The 25,626-nt window shown below is 42.0% G+C and overlaps 1 protein-coding gene across 2 annotated transcripts in view; it reads right to left on the bottom strand.

Moving 5' to 3' along the window:
* Positions 1 to 548: 548 nt before the first annotated feature.
* Positions 549 to 25,626, bottom strand: part of MAOA (monoamine oxidase A) — an 81,010-nt gene continuing 55,932 nt past the window's right edge. For both annotated transcript variants that reach the window (XM_012754057.2, XM_012754058.3), the window contains 12 exons: positions 22,694 to 22,798; positions 21,639 to 21,730; positions 19,800 to 19,941; positions 15,230 to 15,379; positions 14,775 to 14,934; positions 13,821 to 13,917; positions 10,503 to 10,556; positions 6,063 to 6,120; positions 4,742 to 4,839; positions 3,459 to 3,570; positions 3,192 to 3,254; positions 549 to 3,011 (listed from right to left, as the gene is read on the bottom strand). In XM_012754057.2, coding sequence (XP_012609511.1) covers positions 2,865 to 3,011; positions 3,192 to 3,254; positions 3,459 to 3,570; positions 4,742 to 4,839; positions 6,063 to 6,120; positions 10,503 to 10,556; positions 13,821 to 13,917; positions 14,775 to 14,934; positions 15,230 to 15,379; positions 19,800 to 19,941; positions 21,639 to 21,730; positions 22,694 to 22,798 — 1,278 coding nt within the window. In that variant the 3' untranslated portion in view covers positions 549 to 2,864. The remainder of the gene's footprint in view (positions 3,012 to 3,191; positions 3,255 to 3,458; positions 3,571 to 4,741; positions 4,840 to 6,062; positions 6,121 to 10,502; positions 10,557 to 13,820; positions 13,918 to 14,774; positions 14,935 to 15,229; positions 15,380 to 19,799; positions 19,942 to 21,638; positions 21,731 to 22,693; positions 22,799 to 25,626) is intronic.

The following is a 25,626-nucleotide window of genomic DNA, read 5'->3' as shown; positions in this document are numbered from 1 at the left end:
AGCCCCTTAGGTGTATTTCTTGAGAGCTGTCTCCGTAAGATTTCTGCCCTGACTCTGCATCTCAGAGTCTGTTTCCAGGGAGCACGATCTAAGACAAGGAGTGAATCCAGATACAGAAAGACTGAGTGTCTTGCCCCTGCCATATCAAAAGGCAAAAAGTAGATATAGTGCTGGCAACAAGGTACATAAATTATATTATCCTGCCTTGAAAAGAATCCTTAGATGCCATCTAGTACAACCCACCCTTTTCAAGGTGGGGAGATTGAGGCAGAGAACCAAAGTGATTTGCTCAAGGTATCATAGCCAATTAAGTGAGAAACCTTGGATCAGAATCCACACCTGTGGCTCAGTCAGGCCAACTATAGTATTCTAGCACTTAGTTCCCAGGAAACGCAATAGTCAAACCCGACTTTGAGACTTTGGAGTTAATACCCAGTAGTTTTTGAATCTGTCCTTCATGAACAACACGTCATCATGATCTCCTGCTGTAAGAAGCCATTGAATCTTTTGAATAGAGCCATCAACTGAATAGAGGAGCCAGGTCTGAATCAGGGGTATTAGTGCACTTTATTAGACAACAAAACAGTACCATACAGGCAAAATCCTACTTCAGTGGCAAAATACATACATATGCATACTCCCACATGTAGCATTGGGACAAACGTCAAACATGGAACATTAGGCACCAAATTCACAATCATACTACACATAGTTCACAATCCTTTAATGTTTTTTTTCTTTAGTGGAGTATGAGACCTTATTTAACAGTTAATTGTGACACACAGATGAACTTTTGAAATCTATTATAATTCCTTACCAAACTATGGACTGAGGTTGACTTAGCCTTCAGAATGGTGAAGTGGATGCCTTAACAGGGCCAGGCTCTATCAGCCTCTTAAACTGACTTTCATTTCTCTGGTTCAGAAGAAAGACCTATGGTATCTTCATGTTGCAAGGTTTCACATGTGGTGGGAGTTCCTAGCTTCAATTTCATGTGTAGGCACATCTGGACTGCCATTTATTTTGATACTCAAATCTGTAGCTTAATAGGGTTGATCTAATTAGAATAAATTGATTTTCTCAAAAAGTTAGAGGGCAAATCACATATTAACAAGTCCCTCAACATTCAAGATTCAAATACGTTAACAACCTGATTACTGTTGAAACTGTTCACAGTTAAGGAGTTTAAATCAGTATTTCCCCAAAGGTGTGTCAAGACTGAGTTAATCAGTAAGTGAATAGAAAAAGCTGCAATAGATTAGGGATGAGATTTCTTGAATCAGTTTAGTGTAAATTGCGGCAACTCCTTATGTATGGGAGCACATCTAAGATATTAACAAAATGCCTAAATTAGCTAAAATGCTTTTGAATTGCAAGGTAAACAGTGGCAGAAAAATCCAGCTCTTAGGATAGGCAAAACTTTGGCAGACCTTACATCTTCACACCATGGTCCAGTGACTTAAACTTGGATTTATGATGAAGTTAATGACGTAATAAAATTGGGTTGGTTGGTTTCCTCTCCTTAAATAAAAATATATTTTTAAAAAGAAGTATTTTATGGTTGAAACCTTTGGAAGGAGCTTTAAAAAAATCTGACCATTTTTTAAAATGGGAAAGATAAGAGATGGACATGCTTCTGGGCCCACATTACTCCTAAAATAGAGAACTCAGTCTTCATATATAAAATCACTCAATTTCATGTCTTTTATAAAACTTAATAACTAAATCAAATGCGGTTATGATATAGAGTCCTAATTTCCTTTCTGTCTTTGACAGTCTCATCAAATAACAATCAGATATATATCATGTATATTTCAGTACTTGAGAGAGATTGAATATTTACAGAAATGTAACCATGTTGAAGACATATGTAAGCTAAGAGATCTTTTAATTCTATGGTCCTAGAAAAAAAGAAAAAAAAATATGCCCCTAAGGGCCTTCAGACAGCCAGGGGCCACCAGAAAAAAATGGAAAATACTGCTTTCCTGAAGTCAGCATAGAATGTTGTCATTGACAAGGATCTATTGGTGTCTGGCTGACTTTCAGGGGGAAGAGGAGATGCCCATTCTAGTTGGTCTCATACAGTGTTAGGCTGGGAGGCCTCCTGGGGGACACTCCGACCAGCATTTTACTTGGCTTATCCGGGGAGCTATACACAAGTCACAGTACGTCAATTTAAGCATTATAACTCGGTAAACTCTCTGCTCCGTAAGACACAAAAGAGGGAAAACATGCAAATTAAGCTAGTGCTGAGGCTAGATGCCTAGAAAAGTCACAGGAATTGGAAGTGGTCAGGAGCTTCCTAAGGCAGCAGCCCAAAAAGATACCCCTTTCCTGCTTTGAGGGTCTGCAAGCCCCTGCTCCCACAGTGCTTTCCTCTACTATTTTCTGATCCGAAGTGGGACCTGCTCACCTCAGGAGGCTGTGAGCCACCGGGCTCTGTAGCATCACTGCACCATTGCCTTAGGACAGTCACAGACTGGGCCTTAACTTATTCCACTTCTACAGAGAGAAAATCAAATGCTTTCTTTTTAAAAATCATCAGGTTTTTTACAGTAAAGGGCAGAAAAACAGGATACAGAAATTGTTCTGAATGAACACATCAATTTTAACTTTTTGAAGGCGATCACAGGGTTTATTCTATCAATCAATACGAGTTAGTCTACACAGACAAATAAGATGGAGTTTGATCTTACTAAAATTAATTAGATGATTCTTTGGGTTATTTTTACTTTAACATTGACTGAGACTAAATTGAAGGGGGATAAATCCAGTGCACTTAAAAATGACCCAATGACACAACCTTTGTTAACATTTTCCTTTTGATGGTACTGAGACATAAGCAGAAAGCATGACATAGAACTTTAAGACCGTGCCAGGGGCTTAAATTTGTGCATTACAATCCACAGGACAGTTACTGTTGTAGAAAATCCAAGGATCTTCAGCAGGCCTGAAACAGAAGGCAGGTTCCTTTCCCAGAAGGTGCGGGAGATCTCTATTGATGGAATGTCCTAGATGAATGAACACAGATCATTAGCAAAACTTCTTGTGCTGACAAGGAGGAATGAAACATAGCTATAAGATCTGTGCATGAATATCTATAATTAAATTAGAGACTAGAAAAAGGGAGATGTGAGTTTTATGTGCCATGACTAGTTTAAGGCAATGGATTTTGAAGCTGCCGAACTTACCTTTGATTCAGGTTCTTGAACCCATATGTCCTTCTTGGCCACCTTCCCTAAAGCATTTAAGACCTGAAAGACAGTGACCATGGTATAATGAGATGAGGTCATGTAGTTTTGACAGACTCAAGGCCCTGTTTGCCATAGATAAGCCCCATGAGTGAGGAGCAGAGAAGTGGAGATACAGATTTTATCAGCGTCAAGAACTAGCAGGATCAGATGCCAAAAACCCTGCGGTGACTCAGAAGGGAGAATGCCTTGGCTTCCTCCCCTTACCTCTCTTGCTGCCCGTTCACCAGCCTCAACTGCTCCTTCCATGTAGCCGCTCCATTGTGTGGCAGTCTCTGTGCCAGCAAAGTAAATCCTGCCCACTGGCTGACGAATCACCCTTCAAGGGAACAAAGAGGTCACACAGAGTTACCTGGGAAGGTGCTGAGGATAAAAAAGCCAATCTACCCTCAGTTACTCTGGAGAAGACAAGGAAACTCACAGCATTCTAAAAAACACCCACATGACTCAGCCCAAGGTGAAAGGCTACTCCTGGTTTCCTGGGTCTGCACGCAAGGATCTGAACCTTCAAGTCAGGGAGAATCAGGCTGTCAGATCATTAATCACTAAAGGTGATGCTGACCTTACCAAGTCAGCCAGAGCTGGAATCTAAGAACATGCATTCAATCCAAAAATCAGATTACTTTGCTGTGTTTCCTGTTTACAGCCCATTCTGTGCTGTACAGTCTTTCCGAGGGGCACATTCTTCTTGAGAATGGCCACAGACTGCAGCCATGCAGGCACTCCCAGTGAGTTAGGAGGAACTGCGGTGGTGAGTGGGAAGAGAGGGAAATTAACTGCCATTTCTGGCAAAGGGAAGATCTGAGAGATTATATGGGGTGTCTCCTTCAAAGACGGCTTCTCTGAACTCTGGAGACTAGCTTAGAGCAAGGAAAATGGCCTCCTCTTACAAAGAGGTCCTGCCGAAGAGAACCAAGGAAGGGCTGGACTGAATGGGCAACTGTTTCCTCCAAGGAGATAATTGCTTCTGCGGTTAAAGCAAGGGGCTTCTAGGTCAAGGTGAACTCCCGTATCCTATGTGGATTTCATCTCCTTTTGCCTTAGCTGTATACAGTTAGAACTCCACCCCTTGAGGCGGAGTGTCTGATGTTTCTCTGTTGGTAAGATAGATGTGTTAGATAAGCATATTCAATGTCCTTCTGTGTAGACTGATACCAAGGAACCTAGGGCAGTCAAGTGAGACTAAATGTTGAGCTGAGCTCAAGGAGGTCCCCTGGAGGACACTGTAGCTTGCTTCATTCTCACCCATACTGCTGACATCTGAAGTCCTCCCCAGTTTTCTGCTATTGTTTCACATGCTGACAACCATTGTTCTACATACTGACATCCTTATTTTTCTATGGACATTCAGAAATATACAAACTGACTTATATCTAGGATATTAGAAATAAGGATGCTGACTACTGTTTCTAGAATTCCCATTGAACTTTGCTTCTCCTTTTAAGTTTGGTGCAGGTCTTGTATTAATTGGCATGGTGCTTGGGTGGTACCTTCCATATAGAGTCATGATCCCAGGGGGGAAGTAGGCCGTGTAGCAGCCCCCAGAGTACTGCTCCTCACACCAGTTCTTCTCTTCATAATGAACAGGCTGCAGTTCAGTGGGGAGAAAAATGCCAAAGGAAAAACAAAGCTGAAATGCTGCCAGTCAACAGTAAAGGCTCTTGTGTGTCTTACTTTAACAAAAAGTTTACATTAAGAAAATAAAGACGATCCTGTTTTGCTAACTCATTTAAGGGGGAAACACGAAAGTACCAAGTAATGGCCTTTTGTGAGGTAATAAGTGATAAAACATGTATATTACTTTGATTGTCTCAACCTTTTGACTAGGGAAGACATGAAGTATTCCAATATCTAGGAGAGAGGGCATCTCCACACAGATTCTGAAGTCTTTAGAGCTAAGTCTCCAGGAAACTCCATTAACAATCAGCTTGTGAAAAGATCTGCTCAAATTGCTGGAGTCTATAAAATAACAGACTTTACTCTCCCATCTACCCAGACATTACTGCTACGAAAAGGGTGGGGAGGAGGAGGTAGAAGACAAAAAAATGTCTAAGAAAGACTTTCTCCCCAATCCTTTCTCTAAGCTGGAAAATTAAATGATGGGAATCCCACTAAAAGGAGCGCAATTAAGATGGAAAATGTTTCCTAGAGGACAGGAAAGAAACTTCTCTGATTTCTCTAACATATTCTGAAAGTTTAGTATTTGAATGCTTCAAAGATAATCCCCTGAAAGAGCCTCCAGCTATTGGTAGGTTCTTCAGTAATATGTAATTTCATTCTCCTCATCACTTTCAGTGGTGGATTTAAAGCAATGACATTCCCAAATGAGTTGTGAATTGAGTCTACACCTGTAAAGTTAAATAAGTATGACTTTGACCTGGGCAGAGAGTCTAGATTCAGTCTATCTTGTCAAGTATATACCCTTTTGCCTTCACTGACAAATGAAGACACATCTGAAATTTTATTGTACAGCAGGCAGGTGACACAGACAGGAGGGCAGGACCTCTGTTCTGGGAACCTATCTCCCTCATCCTTGACATAATACCTGCAGCTCCAGGCTCTGATCACAACTGACTGCCAGTTATCCAGGGAACATTTAAACAGCCTGGAGAAGACTCTGCATCAGAAATTCCATGCAGCTGATACCAGCTTCTAATGGCCTTTTGTGATTGCTGAAGTTTTTCCTCCAACTTAAGAATATCCCTCTATACTCTCTTAATAAGATTGTCAGGAAACCAGAATCTGCTTTGCTTTACCACTTAGAGCAAAGAGAGCAGAACTTGCTAGGGATTAAAGTTGGCAATTTCTTACTTGTAAAGCTTCTTGGGATCCCAGCACTTTGGCATAGAGCTCACAGATTTTTTTCTTCCTACAAAAAAGAGCCAAAACATGTTAGGGGAGTAATAACTGAGGGGTATAGAATAAATACAGTAAGTTCCAGGGCTCTTACCAACGAACCAAATTTATTACAGAAAAATGAAAATCAATAGCCCTCTGTAATTACACAAAATGAACAGTTCCACGAATCTCAGTGTTCAAATTTAGCTTTCTATGCCTCAATACAGTCATTTGATTTGAAGATTCAACAGAATTTTCCTTCTTTTTTACATTTTCTCTCACTACCCAATATACTATCTATTTGAGATAAAATGGGAAAAATAAGATTCAATTAAATTTAGTCAGTCTTAGGAATTGATTCTATGTCATTTTTCTGGAATATGTAGAATTCTAGAATGATCTCTTTTATAGGTCTATAGTACAAATGATAGTGAGTGCCCTTTATCCTATACTTGTGTTTTAAATATCTGTAAATGTATAAAGCTCATTTAATCTTTAAAGCATAAGATATGCTATACTGGGAGAAGCTATAGTCATATCAGTCCAGTGACCTGTCACTTGATACCTGTCACTTGTCACAGATCAGTACACTGGTCTGTGGCCCACAGTACTCAAAGGGCATCTAAGGGGTGGGCATAATATACTTACCACGTGATGTTACTTCAAACATAATCTTTGCCCTCATAATTCATTGTATAAATGACTAGCACAGAACATGGCATTTTCATGTCTGAAAAATCAGTAGTTGTCTAAACACTTCTTGAAACAAAATACATTTTAAACTTACAACCCCTCTTGCTCAAATTTAAAAGATGGTCTAATTTATGAAAATCATCCATTTTAGAAATTAATGATTCTATTGCAGCATTCATTTAAATAGGTTGACACTGACCCAGTTACATACTTTTCCTATTTACCTCTTTTAAATCTTTATATAGTTTAAATGTTTGAAAGTACTCCAAAATATTTGTTAAAGTCCAACAAGCAATAGGAAAAATATTTGTCAAAAAATGTGGCCAAAGGTTTAACTCAAATCTGTAAGACAAGCATTGAAAGCTGAAGAGACAAATGGCCAAAAATGTGTGTGCGTGCATGTGTGTGTGTGGGGGGGGGGCAGGGAACTCAAGCTTACTAATAATAAACAGAGTTTTAAAAATATAGGATTTTATGTTGCCAATTACATTAGAAAATATTTTTAAGACATGCCCCCACAATTTCTCTGAAAAATGTGGGATAAAATGTAACCTTATAAATTTATCTAAATCCTCACACTTACACATTTTATAGAACTCCCAGAACTTCTATCTCATAGGTATAGATTGTCAGGAGGAGGAGGCAACATTATAAATGTTGCTTACTGCTATCATTTTCCCATAGAAGTTTTTAAGGGAGAAGCAAATGCCACTCCTGAAATGATATCATTCCACATTAGGTGGATAGTTAGGTTCCAAGATAATCAGGAAAAGTTTGGTTTCCTTCAAGAAGGTGTTCATGCTGCACATCAAAAATCATGAAGGAAAGGAAGAATGGGAACAAGTCTCAAGACTACTGTCTGCCCCATCTGTCTGTCTCTGTCTAATCCGAGACCCTCATTTCAGAGATATCAAAGCTGAAGCTCAGTGAGCTGCAGAGACTTGTTCACCATTGCTCGGCAAATTAATGGCAGGGAGAGGCTATGCTCATCCTCATCCTGCCCTTAAATATTTGTTGAATCAAAATCCATCCTCAGTCTAGTACGGTACCCTCTTTCTTAGTCTATGAAGAGATGTCTTAATTCTTACCTACTTTACAAGGGTGTTACAAGCAATAATTCAGACATTTTGAATTAATTAGAAAATAAAAGTATTGGCAATCATTATACTAAAAAGCTTAATGATCCTTACCTTATTTTTGGGATACATAATAAAATCTTTATTAAAGCATAGTGAAACCTAAAATCCAATCAACCTACACTGTAGTGGAGTTTTTATTCATGAATGATAAAACCAGTTATAACAGTTGTAAGTCATTATTTACTGCATTTCATATTATTAGATGAGCCAAGGACGAGTTCACACAAACACATCAGGAAATTATCTTTCCCTTCCTTTCCTTCCTTTGAAATTAAAAATTCTTAGAAAAGATATATAAGGCTAAGATGCTAGAGCAATGCACTGATTGATTAGTTTGGCCTTAAAAATAGAATGTATTTTAAATGATGGCCGAAAGAGGTCACTGTGCAAATCATCTTGCAGTTGAATTTATCCACTGGTTTCTAAATCTGTCTATTCATCATAATCACCCAAAAATGCTAATTAAAAAATACAGATATTCAGGCCTCACCTCAAATCGACTGAATCATACTCTACAGGCCTCAGCAAAATATATTTTCCAAACATCCTTTGGGAGATGTTGATGTAGTTAGTTCTAGGAACCACTATTCTCATCAATGACATATTCAATAAGGTTTTTGCTTTGCAAGAACTTTTGAGAAGTTCTGCCCCCATGTTGAATCATGACCAAATGTCTACCTCCAGGCTGGTATTTATTTTACTATTAATAAGGAAAGCAGGAAATCCAAAAGAAAATGTCAAGCTTAGTGTGGTGTAATGAAAAAAAGTATGAGTTATGTGCTCAATTCTGTCACAAGCTAGCTGCTCTGGTTTGAATGTATGCACCCCACCAAAATTCAAATGTTGGAACTTAACCCCCAGGGTGATGGCATGAAGAAGTGGGGCCTTTTGGGAAGTGATTAAGCCACAAGGCCCCTGCCTTTACGAATAGGATTAATGACCTTCTAAAAAGGACTGGAGGGAACTGGCTAGGCCAATTTTGCCCTTCTGCCTTCCACCATGTGAGGACACAGAGTTCATTGCTTTTTGTCCTTCCCCTTTCTGCCTTTTCCACCATGTGAGGGCACCATAAGAAAACACCATCTAAGGAACAGGCCCCCTAGCCAGACACCGAATCTGTAGGTACCATAATCTTGGACTCCCAGCTTCTACAACTGTGAGAAACAAATTTCTGTTCTTTATAAATTATGCAGTTTCAGGTATTTTCTTATAGCAGCACAAATAACAGACTAAGACATTAGCTGTGGAGCCTTGAAAAAATGATTTCCCATTGCTGGACTTCAAATTCCTCCTCTATTGAATAAGTAGGTAGAAACTAAAATAGTTCCCTTCCTGTCATCAAATCTCTCATGGTTGCTCAAATAAATAAATCTGTGTGCACATATGGGAACATATTCTACAACCTTTCCTTGACTTCTAAAGTCATCAAAGTAACTCCCAAAGCAAGGGTTGCTAGTGGGTTAGCTGTTTAATTTTTAAATTAAATTCAGAGAGAAATCTATATTTGTGTTTGTATTGGACCTCTTTATTATTATTTTTTATTTCCAAACATTTAGGGGGTAAAAGTGATTTTGTTACATGGATAAATTGTATTATACTGAAGTCAGGGTTTGCAGCGGACCTCTCTAAAAGCTAGCAAAGGATTTAGGGCTACCCTAAAGGGAAGGCTGGGAATTCCCTGGGGCATTCCCCCCAACAGCCAAATGACTCTCATGTTCAAGGCTTACTTTTCCAGGTAAGATTTATATTTGAACAAAGGAATCCAAGTCAAAACAAAACAAATATAATAAGACAGAAAGAAGGAAAGGGAGAGAGAGAAAAAAGTCACTGTCCTAAAATAACTTTTATATTAGGAAACTTTCAGAGGAAGAGAACATCAAACTATGTCTCAGATAATAAGTGGTGAATATTTTCATGTATATACATTGCTACAGGTCAAAACACATATGTAGGAATTTGCTTTGTAGACAGTCCTTGTCAGAGAACCTTAGAAAATAGATGATAGCCTTGCAAAGGGATCAGGATTTGGTTTCTACAGCTTTTTTTGCATCTAAAGTTTTCTATCTAAAGTTTTTTTTTTATTTCAGCATATTATGGGGGTACAGATTTTAAGGTTTCAATAAATGCCCTTTCCCCCCCCTCCCCCCACAAGTCTGAGTTTCCAGCATGACCATCCCCTAGATGGTGCACATCTCACTCATTATGCATGTATATACCCGCCCCCCTCCCCTCACCCCCCTGCCCAATACCCTATTACTGTAGTACCTATGTGTCCACTTAGGTGCTACTCAGTTAATAACTAAAGTTTTGCATCTAAAGTTTTTCTCCATACATCTTATAGGAAATCCTACCTCTTAACCACTGTGAAATAAACACAAATATATAAAATTAAATTAGTATATGCTTATGGGCAAAGGCTGGGTTGAGGGGGCTATAGCAAAATACAAAAAGATTGGCTTGTTGGGATTTTAAGAATATTTGTGAAGTATTACATTTCTCCTGATGCTAGTCTACTATTGTCAGTGAAAAACACACTATACAATGCTAACTTTTTATCTGTTTTTCAGCTATAAAGTCTTACCTTATTTCTTTATGGAGTTTAGCAAGTCGATCAGCTTTACGGGCAAGGATGAAGCTGGAGAGAGGAGATATATTGAAATGATCAGGTTATAGCCCTTTATCTTAAGAGACGCTCCTTTTTAAAGTGCTCTTACCTCCACCTACGCAGTATTAATGAACTCTGCCCAACCCATCCCCTCTACTAAAGCAAATGCCATGTTGTCTTCAGTCTGCCTCTGTGTCCAAAACCCCTGCTAAGCTGTGGGCTCCTAAATGACAGGTCATCACCTCCTATTCAATATTTTACTCCTAAAATTTAACACACTTTTGGGTATACAGTAGGAGGTCAAATGTTAGATGAATTAATGCTGCATTAAGTGGTTATTTTAGTAATTACTGTTGCCTTCTGCCAAATGCTCCACAAAAGCTATAAAAACAAATATAAATATGTATCTGTAGTGGATACCATGGTGGGCCCCCAAACCTTCTCTTAAGGACTAGGTACTCGGTACCCTTAGCTCATAGCTGACCTTCCCCAGCAATTGTACTAGGCAGCAGAGAAGGGCCTTGTCTCAGTTCAGGACAACTCTGAAGGCCCATACTAGCTCCAGAGCTTCCCAGGGGATGGCTGAGGTCTTTGCTGGGACAACAGTGGAGACCAGCTTCTCCCTCTGCCTGATTCTGATTTCCTCCCTTCCCCTATAGGTAGTAATGCCCAAAGCACTTCCCCATAAACCTCCTGCACCCAAATCTCCATCTCCCAGTCAGCTTCCTTGCAAACTGACCTAACACAATCTCTAAATAAAGTAACTCAGTAAAACTCAGTTATAACCTGTCTGCTTCCCTTTAATCAAATAGATTCTATTTATTATACTTACATTACTAATTGCACATATATTTTAAAGAATTGCATTGTGACATGGAAATCCTTAGTTATACTATTATTAGAAAGCTTTCAAAAATCCAAATAAGCTAAAGGGAAATGAAATTATTTCTCCATTAAAAAATTTTAAAGTTGTATTTCTCTTATTCTAGACCAAAAAGACAAATACATCAGTGCCGAAAACAGATATTTCTTCCTCTTACTACCCCCAAATTAAAGTGTTCCTCAAATTTGATTGGCAATTCATTTAGGGCTGTTATCAGAGATCATTCTGGGAAGTAAAGATATAAAATATGTTAATCCAGAGAACAGTACTTCAGAGGAAGCTGTGGCTTATTTAAGAAATTTGAACTATTTAATTTTATGGGATGAAGTCAGAATTTTGCATGATCTATTTTACTCCTTAAGTTATGGCTCACTGTTAATGATTTTAGTTAAATTTTGGCTTTTTACAAGAATAAATAAGTTTAGACTTATGCAGTAATTTATAAATTTATAATTTATCTCTGTTAATAGCCCTAAATGAAATGCCAATCAAATTTGAGGAACACTTTAATTTGAGGGTAGTAAGAGGAAGAAATATCTGTTTTCGGCACTGACATATTTGTCTTTTTGGTCTAGAATAAGAGAAATACAACTTTAAATTTTTTTAATGGGGAAATAATTTCATTGTCCTTTAGCTGATTTGGATTTTTATAATTTATAAATTCCCCAATATCTGATAAAGGATTAAATGATTTATCTGAAAACCTCTTTAGTCAACTCATCTTGTGAGCTTTTTATAGTTCGTTTCCCAATGGGTGGTTAGTGTTGGCTATTTCTGTCAACTCTCAAGTCATGAATGAAATAACCTCTTTGATCTAATCCTAACTCTGGACAAATATCCTTTAATAACTTTCTTTGGTGTTTTATTGAGGAAATTAAACATGATTACTAAAGTACAAGGGCTTTTCTAGTTTCCCAAAGGAACTATTCGTTACAAACTTAGCTCTGAGCAGTTACTACTCTAGGCTTTTGTGCCCATAGCCAAAAGCAAAGAGCAGGGTGGGGCAATTGTCCAGATAAAACGGATTAGAATATCACTTGCTAGAAACTGTTTAAGTAACTCCATTAACATCTGGAAGGGCCCTGCCAAAGAAAGCTAAGAAGGTCAGATATTACTACATCTAACTCCCAGGACAAGAAGAATATCAGTGTTCTCCCATCCATAGTTGGATTGATCTTAACTGACATTCTCCCAAAATTTGTACCCCAACCTCCTGCTTCTCTGTGACATATAGAAAGAAGGTGATGTCAAGCTGCCAAAATAATCTCTATCCTTTCTTGCCTGATGGGGTTAGAGATGAAGAGGATGTGTTGTTACGATGGTCAATATGGGGTAAGCATATGCCCTTCTTAGGGAAGCTGGTACTATTTCTAATATTTTACAACCAAAAAAGTGGTTACAAAATGTGTCATCGGTAACCAGGACCTGCTTTCTAGAAGAAACCACAGCCTGCTTTCTAAGTCCCCTGGGACGTGGGTCTGGCTACCTTTGTCTTTATAATTTTCCTTCCATGACATAATGTGCATGAGCTTACTTCTCTCTTCAAGCAGGAGGTATTCATTTCCCAGAGGTGAAGGGGAAACCACTGGTCTCTAAGAGTTACTTGACTGCTATTGAAGCTGCATTCTTTTGTTACGGTGTGGTAGAATACATAGCTTTCTATTTGTATAGCTTTTGATGGAGGTCAAAAGGCAGGCAACTGAGAGTTGTGGCACTCCTTGGCAATTACTTTTTAGAGACCCCACTTCTTTCTCTGGACTCCTAGTCCCCAACAGGTAAGACAGTTGTGTGCAGGGATGGGTTCCCTAAACAAAACCACAGCCCAGACCATCTGCACACTTCAAAGTAAGTGAAGCACTGCTGGTGAAAGATAAATGTGGAGTTACAGACCAGAAAAAGTGCCATGCCGTCCACTTGAGACCTGGCTTGACTCTGAACAGTGCCTGCTAACGGGTCAGCCATCTTATATCTCAGGGTAACAACTAACATTTGCTATGTAGCAGATGTCTTGAATGGAGAAAAGCCCAGAAACCCTGAATTTGGAAGGTTTTACAAGATAAAGCAGTTACTTCTCATTCAAGGATGGTTGTGAACATTCTGTCTCTAGGCAAGACCGGCTACCACACCACCTGTCTAGCTCCTTTTATCACTCCATCCTCAATATGTAAGCTTTATGGGTGAAAGAAATACATGGGCACAAGTTCAAAATGATGTCAATTTTAGTAAAGTTTCCCAGTGTTCTTGTGTCACAGAGGAAACATTATTATAATATTTTAATACATAGAAACATGATATATTTTTGTAGGGGTATTCATCATTGCCTGAGCTCAATTCCAAAGCAATATACTTTGCCAGTATCCACATCAATACATCAACACAACTTGGAAAACACAGAATCGCCAGCTTCTTACCCCATGATGGCAGGCAGTGATCCATCTGGCTTGGTGTCATCTAAGGTTATTGAAATCGGAGATTCTTCATCTTCGATGATCATGCAGCCACAGTAGTCTTAACCAGGAGAAAATCAATAGGAGATTGATTTTCATTAATCACTTCATTGGAGACACACACGTATATAAAATATACATAAACTATTTTGCCAAGAGGAAGGAAAATCTGAAACTCTTGGTCTTTGCTCCAACTCTACAAGCTATTTCTTGTTAAATACACACACTGACTATACAAGAATGTCTATTCACCTGCACACTGAAAATGACCCATCTCTATCACCTTTACATAAAGGACTTAGGACCAAACAATGCATGGCAAAAATGGTAAGATAGCCCTGGATTCTGGAATACATGGAGAAAGAGGGAATGCATTAGAGGAAATCAGCCCTAACAACCCATGAAAGAAATGGTGGGAGGAAATGCTGTGAGTATAAGGAAAAGGCTTATCAACAGTAGTCGCCATCTCCAGGCAGCCTGCTAAGTCCCACAACGCTGCCTCATTTAATCCTCACAACTCTCTGAAAAGTAGGTTTTCCTGCCACCATTTTATGCTTTACAGACTGATGCCAGTAAGCAAGTGAAGTTCATGAATGTGCGACTTCAGTGCAGTGCTCTTTCCATGGTGCTCCTTGGCCTCACTCTGCTCATGAACAGTAAGCAGCAGAGCAAGTGCCAGGAGCCAAGGCAATGGTGGCCACACAACTGATGTGATCTCCTTCTTCCCTCCCATTACCAACAAGTGCTCTTGGCATCATTTTGTGTTGCCAGGGGCTCTGAGAAAATCAACAGACCAAGAATTCTGATCCTTCCTCTATCAATTTGAAAGCACTTTGTTCAGTGCCTTCTATTCAATATTCCTAAAAGAGTATAGTTCCTTCACTTAATACAGTTTAAATATGAATAAGAGCACCTTACCCTTTTTCTTCCAGAAGGCCTCCTTGTAATACATCATGCACTTAATGATAGCCCCCATTGGAAGACGCTGAATTAACTGGTTTCTCTCCGATGGAAGTTCTGGTCTAAAGTGGATCTTGGAAGTCAAGACCGGAGGGATTGCAGTAATTACGTATCTGCACTAAAACACACACAAGCAAAGTATCACCTCAAATGTGAGCTGTAGGCTTTGCAGAAGGTATGACAAATCATATTTATCATTTTAAAATAACACTGAGCAGTAAGAACATACAAAATGAGGCAACTATGAGGCAACAAAACAGAACTAGGTAGGTCAACCAAGGGTAGTGATTTTGAAGAGTGAGGCAGAAACATGTCAGCATCAATTATGCTACTGCTTGGATTATATCTGGCTAGAAGCTGCAAAAGACACAAGGCCTACTTACTACATGCTCCTTTTGACTAAACTCAGTTACCTCATAAAGTTCATGATTCAACGTCTCTACGATGATGTTGTCACTTGATTGGTCAACATAGGTGACAGGACATTTCAGCTTTACTCGGTCCCCGAGGAGGTCCATCATCCGTTCACTCACTTGACCAGAGCCACCTATGAACTTCCGTTCCTACAGGAGGTAGGCAGGAAAGGAAACGTTATAAAAGCCCAAAGAAGAAAAATTTTATTTGTCACTAATTAGAAAACCTTGAGAAAGTCACAGGCCAGACCTTTACACTCTGCACACCTAACTATTGGAAGAACTCATTAGGACAGAGGCAGAGGATGCCAAGACATCTCAATGATCATTTTCTGCACAGCCTCCAATAGTGCAAAGCTGTTACTAGTTTATAAAATCACAAAACCAGAAAAAATGCTCCCCTATGCCACTGCTGCCCTGACCAAATGGGAATATCAGCAAGTCTGTGAGCTTCAAATGCCCAAGAGTGCAGGGAATGGAGGGAGCCCTGGAAAGAGGAGGGTGCTATGCTTAGCCTGAGAAATGCAGTTTCTAACTTCCCTTGATACTCACAGTCCTAAGCTGGGGCTGTCCAAGCAGGTAAGGATGCATATGGTGCCATATTATAGACAACGTCACTCTAAGAGAACATACTCAAGGTGCTCTTAGGGATAGCTACATCCTACCAGTCATCACCAAATGATGTCCTAAGAATCTGAATCTCAGACCTTGACAGATTTTTTTGCATAACTATTGGGAAGTTTTGAGGTAGAGGCAGTGGAGTGAAGGCTAAGCATCTGCTTGTTCCTTTAGACACTGCTAAATAGTTCTCTTGAGCAGCCATTATAAGACCAGGAGTGCTCTGCCCACCGTCATCTGGTATGATCACCATGGAAATGCTTCCAGCTTAATCTAAGGAGGTAAGTCTTTAACACAATGCATTGGGTAAGAACCAGGGGACTATTTTTAGCCTGTTGTAGAATATTCTTTGAATGGTTAGAAATACACAGTGGTAGATCGAGGCACAGCTCACCATTTGGCAATTAGGTACCTTAATCATGCTCCGCCAGAAAACTTTGCACGAGCAGCCAAACTGAGTTTTGTACTTTTATAACTGGCTACTGTTTTAATAACACCACCAAAGTTCTTTATAAAAATATTCCCATAGTGATTCAGACTTAAATTCACAATTTGTTCTTGCTCAAGAAACTAGTACCATTTAACTTATAATCTGATCTATGTTTTCCAAGACTTACTTTGAATTTTAGTGTGGTAGAAAGACCATGAACTATTTGTTGAATTAAATTATTGCAGGATAAACCTAAGTTTTTAATAGAGATAGTGTGATAACTGTTTAAGATTCCATCTGAACTATACTTCCCAAAAAGTATCCTGGATCCTCTGAAGAATACAAATGTCAAATATGAGTCAAGATATCTCAGAAAGTCGAATACAGATTAAAAGGAGTAATGTGGAATTTCTGCTTGTAAGTAAAGAAACTTAAAATGTGCCACGTCAAGGCACGATGGCGGACTAGAGACATCATTTACCAGACCATCCTGAAGGGAAGGAAGGGTTTAAGATAAAAGGGAGGGAAGAAAGGACACAGCTCAGGTGTAGGTCAGAGGAATAACTACCAAAACCTGCCAGAGACCTCAAGGGGGAAAATTGCAAAGGAAGGAGGAGGAAATTGCAAGGAAGGAAGAGGAAAAAAGAAAAACGATATCAGTGGGGATCAAACCCAGAGAGGCTTGGAGCTCAGTGAAGGGGTAAGAAGGGATCCCTCTCTCTTTCCCACACTCCTTCAGTGATCAGTGAGCTACCAAGTTACTTGGAAGCTTTTCCATCCCCATGAGCCCAAGCACTGTGGCAACCATGGAACTGTGGCAAGAACTTGCACAATCCCAGAGCTTGGACATTCCGAGCAGGGCTCTCCTCCAAGGAGAGTGACCCAAGAGGCCAGAGAGCCAGCTTTCTTCCATTCAGACGCTTATCTTTCCCCACCCCACCCCATTCACTGCAACCATTAGAGCACTTTGAGCTGAGAATTTGGCAAGTGGCTGCCTCTCCCCAGCTCACATGTCCTCTAGTCTGAGCTTTTCACAGAGAGTGAGGCTCGCACCTTTCCCCTTGAGGACCTGCAGTGGACCAGGGTGCCCAATCTCGAGCCCTCTGCCTGCTGGCATTTCCTGGAGATGCATGCCAGCAGGTCAGACACACAGGCCAGATCCTGTGCCCCAAGGACTTGAGCCGGTTGCTAGGGACACAGGGGAGATTTGAGAGCTGGAATCAGAAAGTGAGGGAACCCATGTGGGCAGGAGGATATGTGGGCGTTGGAGACATGGTGATCTGGGGAAGTGCCCATCACCCCCAAAGGAAAGCTGTGCCGTCGGGGCTAGGGTAGGTCCTCCTCCCAGGGGCTTTCCCTAGCAGCTGGCAAAATGACTTTGGAGCCCTGCTGAGGCTCAAAGGTATGCTGTCAGATTAGTGAAGGTCCCCTGGCAGGGGAGATCCCAGACTGTTGCGCTATAGCAACTGAGTGTAGCATGTTCAGGTGTCCAAGCGCAACCAGACACTGGAGGACAAGGGTAACGCAAAAGGGGCAGAGCTTACTCCTGACAGCCAGTCAGGAAATAATATCCCCTTCCTCATGAGTAGTAACCCAGTTTGGAGAGCTGGCCTCAATGCTCCTCCCAGCGGCTCCCCCTAGTGGCTAGGAAAACAACCTCTGAGCCCTGCCAAGGCTTTGGAAAGCCTTCCAGGCTTGCCCAACCTAACCACACCCAGCCTGGCTCTTCCACTTGCCTCTGCTGCAGAGGAGAACAAGCAACCCCCTGGGAGCTACAGGACCCCCATCCCACCCCCCCGCAAAGCCTGGGGCACTCAAGTGCTCCTCCTGAGGGACTAGAGCTTATTACAGACACAAAAGAACATCTCTGGAGTTGGCTCTTTCCTGCAAGCATCAAACACTGACAGGGAGAAAAACTCTATAGCTCATCACAGCATCTACAAATTCAAGCAAACAGGACATGGCTGATTGTTACAAGCATCACCCACCATGTTGGAGATTAAACCGGGGGGTCTCAATACAACTCACACTTCTGGGAAGAGGTGAAGACACCAGGATAGAAGCAACCTGAGGGGACACTGCTTTTTAGGGGAGAAACAAAAGTTACAGGCAGCTCAATCTGTGAGGGGTCACGCTCTTCCACTGCAGACCTATGGGCTGATCAGGGAGCTTCTCAGAGTCTGTGCACTAGAGAGCAGATGCAGCAGAGAGCTGGTGCCTGACAATCCCAGGTTTCTGCAACTGAGGCCATCCTGATGATTCTGGCACACGGAGCCAGGTCCATTCGGGACCCAGCCTTCCGGAAGTAGCCCTTGCATCACCCCTGCCAGGCCAGGCAGGGAACAGATGCTCCCCCATGTCATGCCCTGTGACAGAAGACTGGACATGCCTCCACCCTGGTGTGGAAGCTGAACAGAGCAGGAGCCTCAGACACCACAGGCACCACTTGGCAAGCCCGGGGCAACTGCCTCAGTGGGTGCTAGCTGCGTGTGTGGGAACCTGGCCAACCAGCAGCCCCAGCCCATCTATGTGGCCCCTGGTATGCTGAGACAAACCCCTGCCTGTGCGTCTGGGCATGAGCAGTCCCCACACTGGTGGAGACTCTGCCCCTGAAATCCCAGAGCCAGCTCTGAAGCTCTCACTGTGCCCAAGTTTGAGGTTCTGCCCCTGTAGATCCAGGGTTGCTGCTGGGCCTGCAACTCTACCCCTGAGACTCTAGAGTTATGTCTGGACCCCAGGACCCCACCACTGAGTCCACACCACTAACACAGGGCCAGGAGAACCTCCCCAAGGTTCAATGCTTCACTCAGGACCCCCTGCAATTTACCCTCAGTAAATTCTAGCTTCACCACTGGTTTGCTGTGTGTCCAGCCAATGAACCAGATGAGTTCATTTATTAGTAAAGGAAGTGATATGGAAGCTGGACAAATGCAAGTGGGCAGCAAAAATTTAGAATTCAAAATGTAGAATTTACTATTGAAAGAGTAGCCATAAATCACTAGTGTGAATTAGAAAAAAGAAAAGTTACTTCCATTCTATGACAGTTAATGTAAAAACATAACTCTGAGAAACACATAGGGCAGATGCCTCATGTCTGGAACAGAGATGACTTTAAGTACAATAATTTTGCAAGTACTAGAATTTATTGGAAATTAATTTTAATTTATTTTCATAATTTAGCTTCTCCAACATAAACAGCCTATTTTTACCTGCCTCCAAAAGGAAGGAACTTAATTCCTAAAAACTAATTAATTCAAAATGAAACATTCTTTAGCTGTGAACTTCTTTTCAGGAATAAAAAAAAGGAAATGATTGTCTTGGGGGCATTGTGTTAAAAAAAAAAATAAAAAATAATAAAAAAAAAGGAAATGAGAATTTTTTTTTTCAGAAAAGTTTTTTGAGACCATTTCACATTTCTAATTATTCATGTTTCAAAATATTTAAGTAATCATTAAAGATACTCCTCTGGGGGGAAGGCAAAGTCACTAAGGAAGTTATAGTATCAGAATGGACACATCATACCTGGCCTCCGTTGGTGACCGAGAATATCCGAGTGGTGCCCCCACATTGCTTCACATACCACAGGAACCACAGTGCAGACACCTCATGGGGCTCAGAGGTCACATTGATATTTACAAAAAGAGAAGCAAACTGCCTAGCAGTCCTGTTCACAGAACAAGAGAAGTCAGGCATCAATACATACAGGTGTTCGAGGACCTCACGTTTTTGAAACACAATTTAGAGTGGTTAGAAAGTATTTCTATTGCAATCGAAAGAAGAAAAAAAATAAAAAACCTCATGGACTCAATTTCTGAAGGAATGCATTTTTTAACTCTTGGGGAAACTAAAGTTTTCTCCTGCTTTTAAGAAATTATGGGTTAGCTTCAAATATGTTAATCTGGGTTATTTGCTCTCGTCTGTTTTAACAACCATCTTCTTTTCTCCATCTTCACTGCCATGACCCTGGTCCAGGCTACGATGGTCCCTCACCTGGGCTACAACAATGATTGCTCCTACCTGGTCATTCTACATCCCCTCTTGTGCCCTTCTCCACATGGCAGCCAATGAGGTCTTTTAAAAAACCCTCTGCTTGGAACTAATGGATCAACACTTATGTGCACACATGGCAGTAAAACTTAACAGAAATCAAGCAGGAATGAGGGGAGTAGAGGGGATGGGTAAATTCACACATAATGGGTACAATGCACATTATCTGGGTGATGGACACACATAACTTTGACTCAAACTGGACAAAAGCAAATTATGTAACCAAAGCATTTGTATCCCCATAATATTCTGGAAAAAAATCTCTCTGCTTAAAACCCTTTAATGGCTTTCAATCAAGAAAGACCAAAGCTTGAATGTGGCCAACATATCCTCTACCAGTCCTCCAACTTCCCCTTATACCACTTGCTCTGGTCACCACTGGAGTCTAGACATACTGTCCATTTAGCTGCTGAAACATGCCAATATCCTTTTTACCTCAAGGTCTTCACAAAAGCTGCCACCTGTCCTCTCTTCCTGGATCCCACCTCCTCAAATCCCTGAACCCTTCCTGTCTCCCCACTGCTGACCATTGGAAGATACCATTCTCCCCACATCATCCAAAGTCCCTGTCTCTTCATGGGCCCTATGGATCATTCCTGGAAGATGCCATCCTCTTCACACAAATCACCCTTCCTATTTAACTTCTGCCCTGTGGCTTATTCCTGGAAGATATATCCTGCCAGACCATTCATGTTTTCTCTCTCTCTACCTTACCCCACTGGGTCCTTCCTGCATGATTTCATCCCCCTACACCATTCACCCTATCTACCCTCCCTACCTCCTCTGTGGCTCATTCCTGGAAGATACTATTCTGCCATACCATTCAACTTTCCTATCTTTCCCCTAACCCTCTGAGTCATTTTGGAATAATACTATTCGCCTCCCACAATATTCACACTTCTCTTTCTCCCCCCAGTGTTTCTGTCACATTCCTGTAAGATTCTGGCCACTGAAATTATCTATGCCCCCCTATTTTTCCCCTGCCCTTGTGGGTTATCCTAGAAGATATCATTCCCCCACATCATCTATCCTTCTTCCTCCCTAACCCTGTGGGTCTTTCCTGGAAGACACCATTTCCCACACCATCCACTCTGAGTGTCTCCCTCCTGCCCCTGGGGGTCATCCTAGAAGATATCTTCTCCCCACAGTATCCATCCTTCTCACCCCCCACCAATCCTGCAGGTGATTCCTGGCTGATACTCCCCTCAAACATCCACTTTTCCTGTCCCCTCCCACCATTGCCCCTCTGGCTCATTCCTGGAAGGATAAGATAGGAAGATAAAAAGTAAATTTTAAATAGTCAAGCCTACTTACTTTGTCCAACAGATTTTATTGATGAGCTCTTTCATGGTCATCCTGTCCCATTCTTCAGCATGTGGTGCCTGCCAGGGTGCATCAGCTGGAATCTGCAGAGAAAGGAGGTTCCACACTGAAGTGTGATGGTAATTCCACTGCCCAGAGGCCCTCATGAGAACCTCTGAAAATGGGTCTCTCGGTCTCTGTGTTGGAATGTGTGATTGGCATGTAATTCTATGTAGAAAAAAAGCGAGGAACTCTTTGGAGTCTATGCTTTCATACTATTGCCAAAACAATGTATAAATTGATATGCTGTTATTATTATTATTATTACTGAAAGCTAATACCCATTTTATGTTCCCAATTCAAGTTTGAGAGTGATGTTACAGAGCTTGAGACTAAGTAAAAACACTTTGAGGGCCAGGCGTGGTGGCTCTTGCCTATATTCCTAGCACTTTGGGAAGCCAAGGTGGGAGGATCACTTGAGGCCAGGAGTTTGAGACCAGCCTAGCAACAGTGAGACCCTGTCTTTACAAAAAAATTAAAAAATTAGCTGGGTGTGGTGGCATCCATCTGTAGTCCCAGCTACTTGGGAGGCTGAGGCAGGAGGATCACTTGAGCCCAGGAGTTTGAGGCTTCAGTGAGTTATGATGACAGCACTGTACTCTAGCCTGGGCAACAGAGCAAGACCCTGTCTCAAACAAACAACAACACTTTGGGGCAGCAAATCCTTCTCTCCTTTACAATCTAAAGTGACATTATGTATGGATAAGACAATTGTAAATAGAGATACCTGGCAACAATATGTCATAAAAGTGCTCAATGGCGTAGAGTTGAAGACATATAGGCAATAGTATCAAAGAAAGTGGGTTTGAATCCCTTGCTGTGTGGTTTTGGGTAAATTACATAAGTTCTTGCCACTCATTTTCCCCATCTGTCAAGTGGACAACTTACCAGAGTTGTTTGGTGCATTGGAAATGATATGCATCAATGTCTGGAGCAATGTTCCCTGCACCACAAGGATATTAAATGGTTGCCATTGTAGTATCAGTAATTGGTCATATGCAATTTACCTCCTTCCCCATGTTATCCATTGTCCGCCACAGATTGTTGTAATCCAGATATGCAATGGGATTCCAAACTGGTGGAAAAGCTCCCCGAAATGGATAACTTTTCCCCTGTAACATAAAAGCAAATGGAATCAGTTGAAAAGGTTAAGAACCAACCAACCTAAGACAGCCATTTTCAAAGTAACTGCAGTTACTGACACAGTTCTGACAGAGTAACCTCTACTGTGTCAGAAGCATTCTTTTTAATGGAAACTAAATACATTTTACCTAATACATTTTACCTATACAGGCCCCAATTTTAATAAGATGAGCAAAATTTCTCTGGTGCCATGTTAGCTGTTTTTAAGGAAATAATAGCTTTAAATGTATTTCTACTTATTTGGAAAAATAAATAAATAAAGGTAGCTTATCTTAGTATCTAGTGCTGTTACTAAAATATTCTCAACTTCTGAGTTCCTATCTAATCTCTTTGGAAGGATGTTCCCACTCAGATGAGAACAGGATGATGATATGGAGGATTGTCTTTAGTCCACATCTAGGACAGGAATAGCAAAGAGGAATATTTCAGACTGTTTCAAGAACTACACAGGTTAAATAAAGACTGGCTAGACTACAGACTATGCCCAATGTAAATCAGAGTATTAATAATCAGAGTATTAATAATTTGGAATAATGGGCATTTGTCATTTTGGGCTGCCCAGCATCCATTCCCCTTTCCTAATAGTACCCTTGTTTCTTTTTGGGAAACTGCCTCTCTTCCTCTGTGTACAACTGTGTAGGGAGGAGGGTCCCGGGTACCAGCTCCCATTATAGAAGGTGATGGGCTAGTAATTTCTCTCCTCCCTCCTACCCCCTGACTCCTGGCTGTGAGCCTGTGTTCTGAGCTTGGCTAAGCACACACTCCCAGAGGATTCTGACCCTGAAGTGGGTCACCCCAGTGTAGAAGAAACTGGACTGTGGGTTCTCCTTCCCCATGGCAGCGTGTAGAGCAGATGCTTCCTGCTATGAAGACCATGATTATGGTTCCTGCCTCTAACTTGCCAGAGCTATCCTGCTTTCTGCTCATTCTCAGGTGTGGTCCTCTAGCTTCATGCCAATTCTGTGGGCCCTCTCATATCCTTTCAGTAAATTCCCTCTTGTCAATCCAATTTGGTTTCTATTGCTTGGCACCAAGACTTCTAATACGAAGATACTCATTATTAGCAACCATTTACTTCATTTCATTGTGACAGACATCATGTTAAGCAAAAACAAGGCTGAGGAGGGGGTGGAGCAAGATGATGGATAAGAAACACCACCAGATAGAGTGTCTCTGCAAAAAAGACAGTTTCTAGAAGAAATTAGAAGAAAGAAGCAAGCAGACGAGCATACATTGGACGAGGGTCAGAAGGAGGGGTACCAGAGACTACGGGAGTCTCCATGGGAGGAGGTTGCGGAGAACTAGAAGCAGAGACCTCCCAAGAAGCTTGGAGACCAGTGGCAAGGGTAGGTGGAGTGGTTAACTTTCCCCTCCTTTGCATCTCAGAGAGCTGGTGGGCTCCCCAGCAAGTGGAGAAACCTACGGACACCAGGCCAGAGGCAGACACCAGGTCAGAGACTGCCACCGCCAGTGAGCAGTAAGCCTGTAGTGGAACTGGCACCAGGCTCCCAACTCCCTTGGGGCACCTCTGTGTGCACAGACCTGAGCCGCGTGGCAGGCGCCATATTGCTTCACTCTCCCCTCCACTGTCCCTATCCATGGCTACCGAGAGAGGCAATATAGCTACCAGCCGGAGACATCACCAGGGAACGGAACCTTCCCTTTTGGGGCCCTCCAGCTGACTGAGGGATACTCAGACTGTGAGCTCCCTACCCTCCAGCCCTTCCAGGTGCTTCTGGCCTGCTGACTCCAGAAAAATGGGGCAGACCCTGAGGCAGAGAGACATCGACCCAGCTTGGGCTCCCCATGAGTGAATTGGGACTGGCACTCCTATCCCTGGTGGGGTCAGGGATTGAATTCCGGGGTCCAGAGGTCAGACCTCTGGACCAGATCCTGTGCACCCAGGTATTGCATTGCACGGGGCACAGAAGGGCTGTTCGTGAACAGCCTACTGAGGTGTGTGTGCCTTTAAGGGAAGATCAGCGTACTTGAGGGCAACCCTCCTTCCAAGGGGGGGCCATGTGCCCAGCCCAGGCAATGGCCCTGCACAGGGAACCTCCCGGCCCGCATCACAGCCAGGGGAGATCCGGTAGCATGAAGTCTGGCCTGCTGGCAGAGGCCCAGGAGAAGCTGTGGAGTTGAGGAGGGTGGAAAGGAGTGGGGCCTGCTCCAGACTGTGGGTCTCAGACAGCCCCAACCCCACATGCAGACTTTCTGATTGAGCGGGGGCCATTCCGGCCCCTCCCTGACAGATTTTTCTGGAAGCAGAGAATAGAACTTTGACCCCTGCTAACAGCATTTGTGGTGCCTGAGGGCAGGCTTACCCAACCCAGCTCCTCCCAGACTCACTCCCAGACCAGCCCTCACTGAGGTGGAGAATAAGGATAGACCTGGAAGTCCCAGAGCCCGACCCACCACCTGAGTCACTAGAGTGCATCTCCAGAGGAACAAGAGCTGGTTACAGGACACAAAAACAACAGTGCAGCCTGCTCCTCTGAGCAAGCACCACCTACCGACAGGGAGGACACTCTGCACACCATTTTCACAGCACCTACTGACTCATCATACAGGGTGTGGTCGAATCTCACCCACAAACACCATCTACTGGCTCAGAGACTAAACAGGGTATATCATTACCCAAACAAAAACCTAAAGGAAAGAAGCAACAACTGATCCAGATGGGAAGAAATCAGCAAAGGAGCTCTGGAAATATGAAAACTCAAACGGAAACCACACCCCCAAAGAGGAACACCAGCCCCTTAGAAATGGACACTAACCAAAATCAGACCACTAAAAT

This window comes from Microcebus murinus, chromosome X, assembly GCF_040939455.1.
Source record: "Microcebus murinus isolate Inina chromosome X, M.murinus_Inina_mat1.0, whole genome shotgun sequence".
Classification (NCBI taxonomy): domain Eukaryota; kingdom Metazoa; phylum Chordata; class Mammalia; order Primates; family Cheirogaleidae; genus Microcebus; species Microcebus murinus.
Note: the sequence above shows the minus strand (reverse complement) of the source record. Positions and strands in the feature narration are given on the sequence as shown.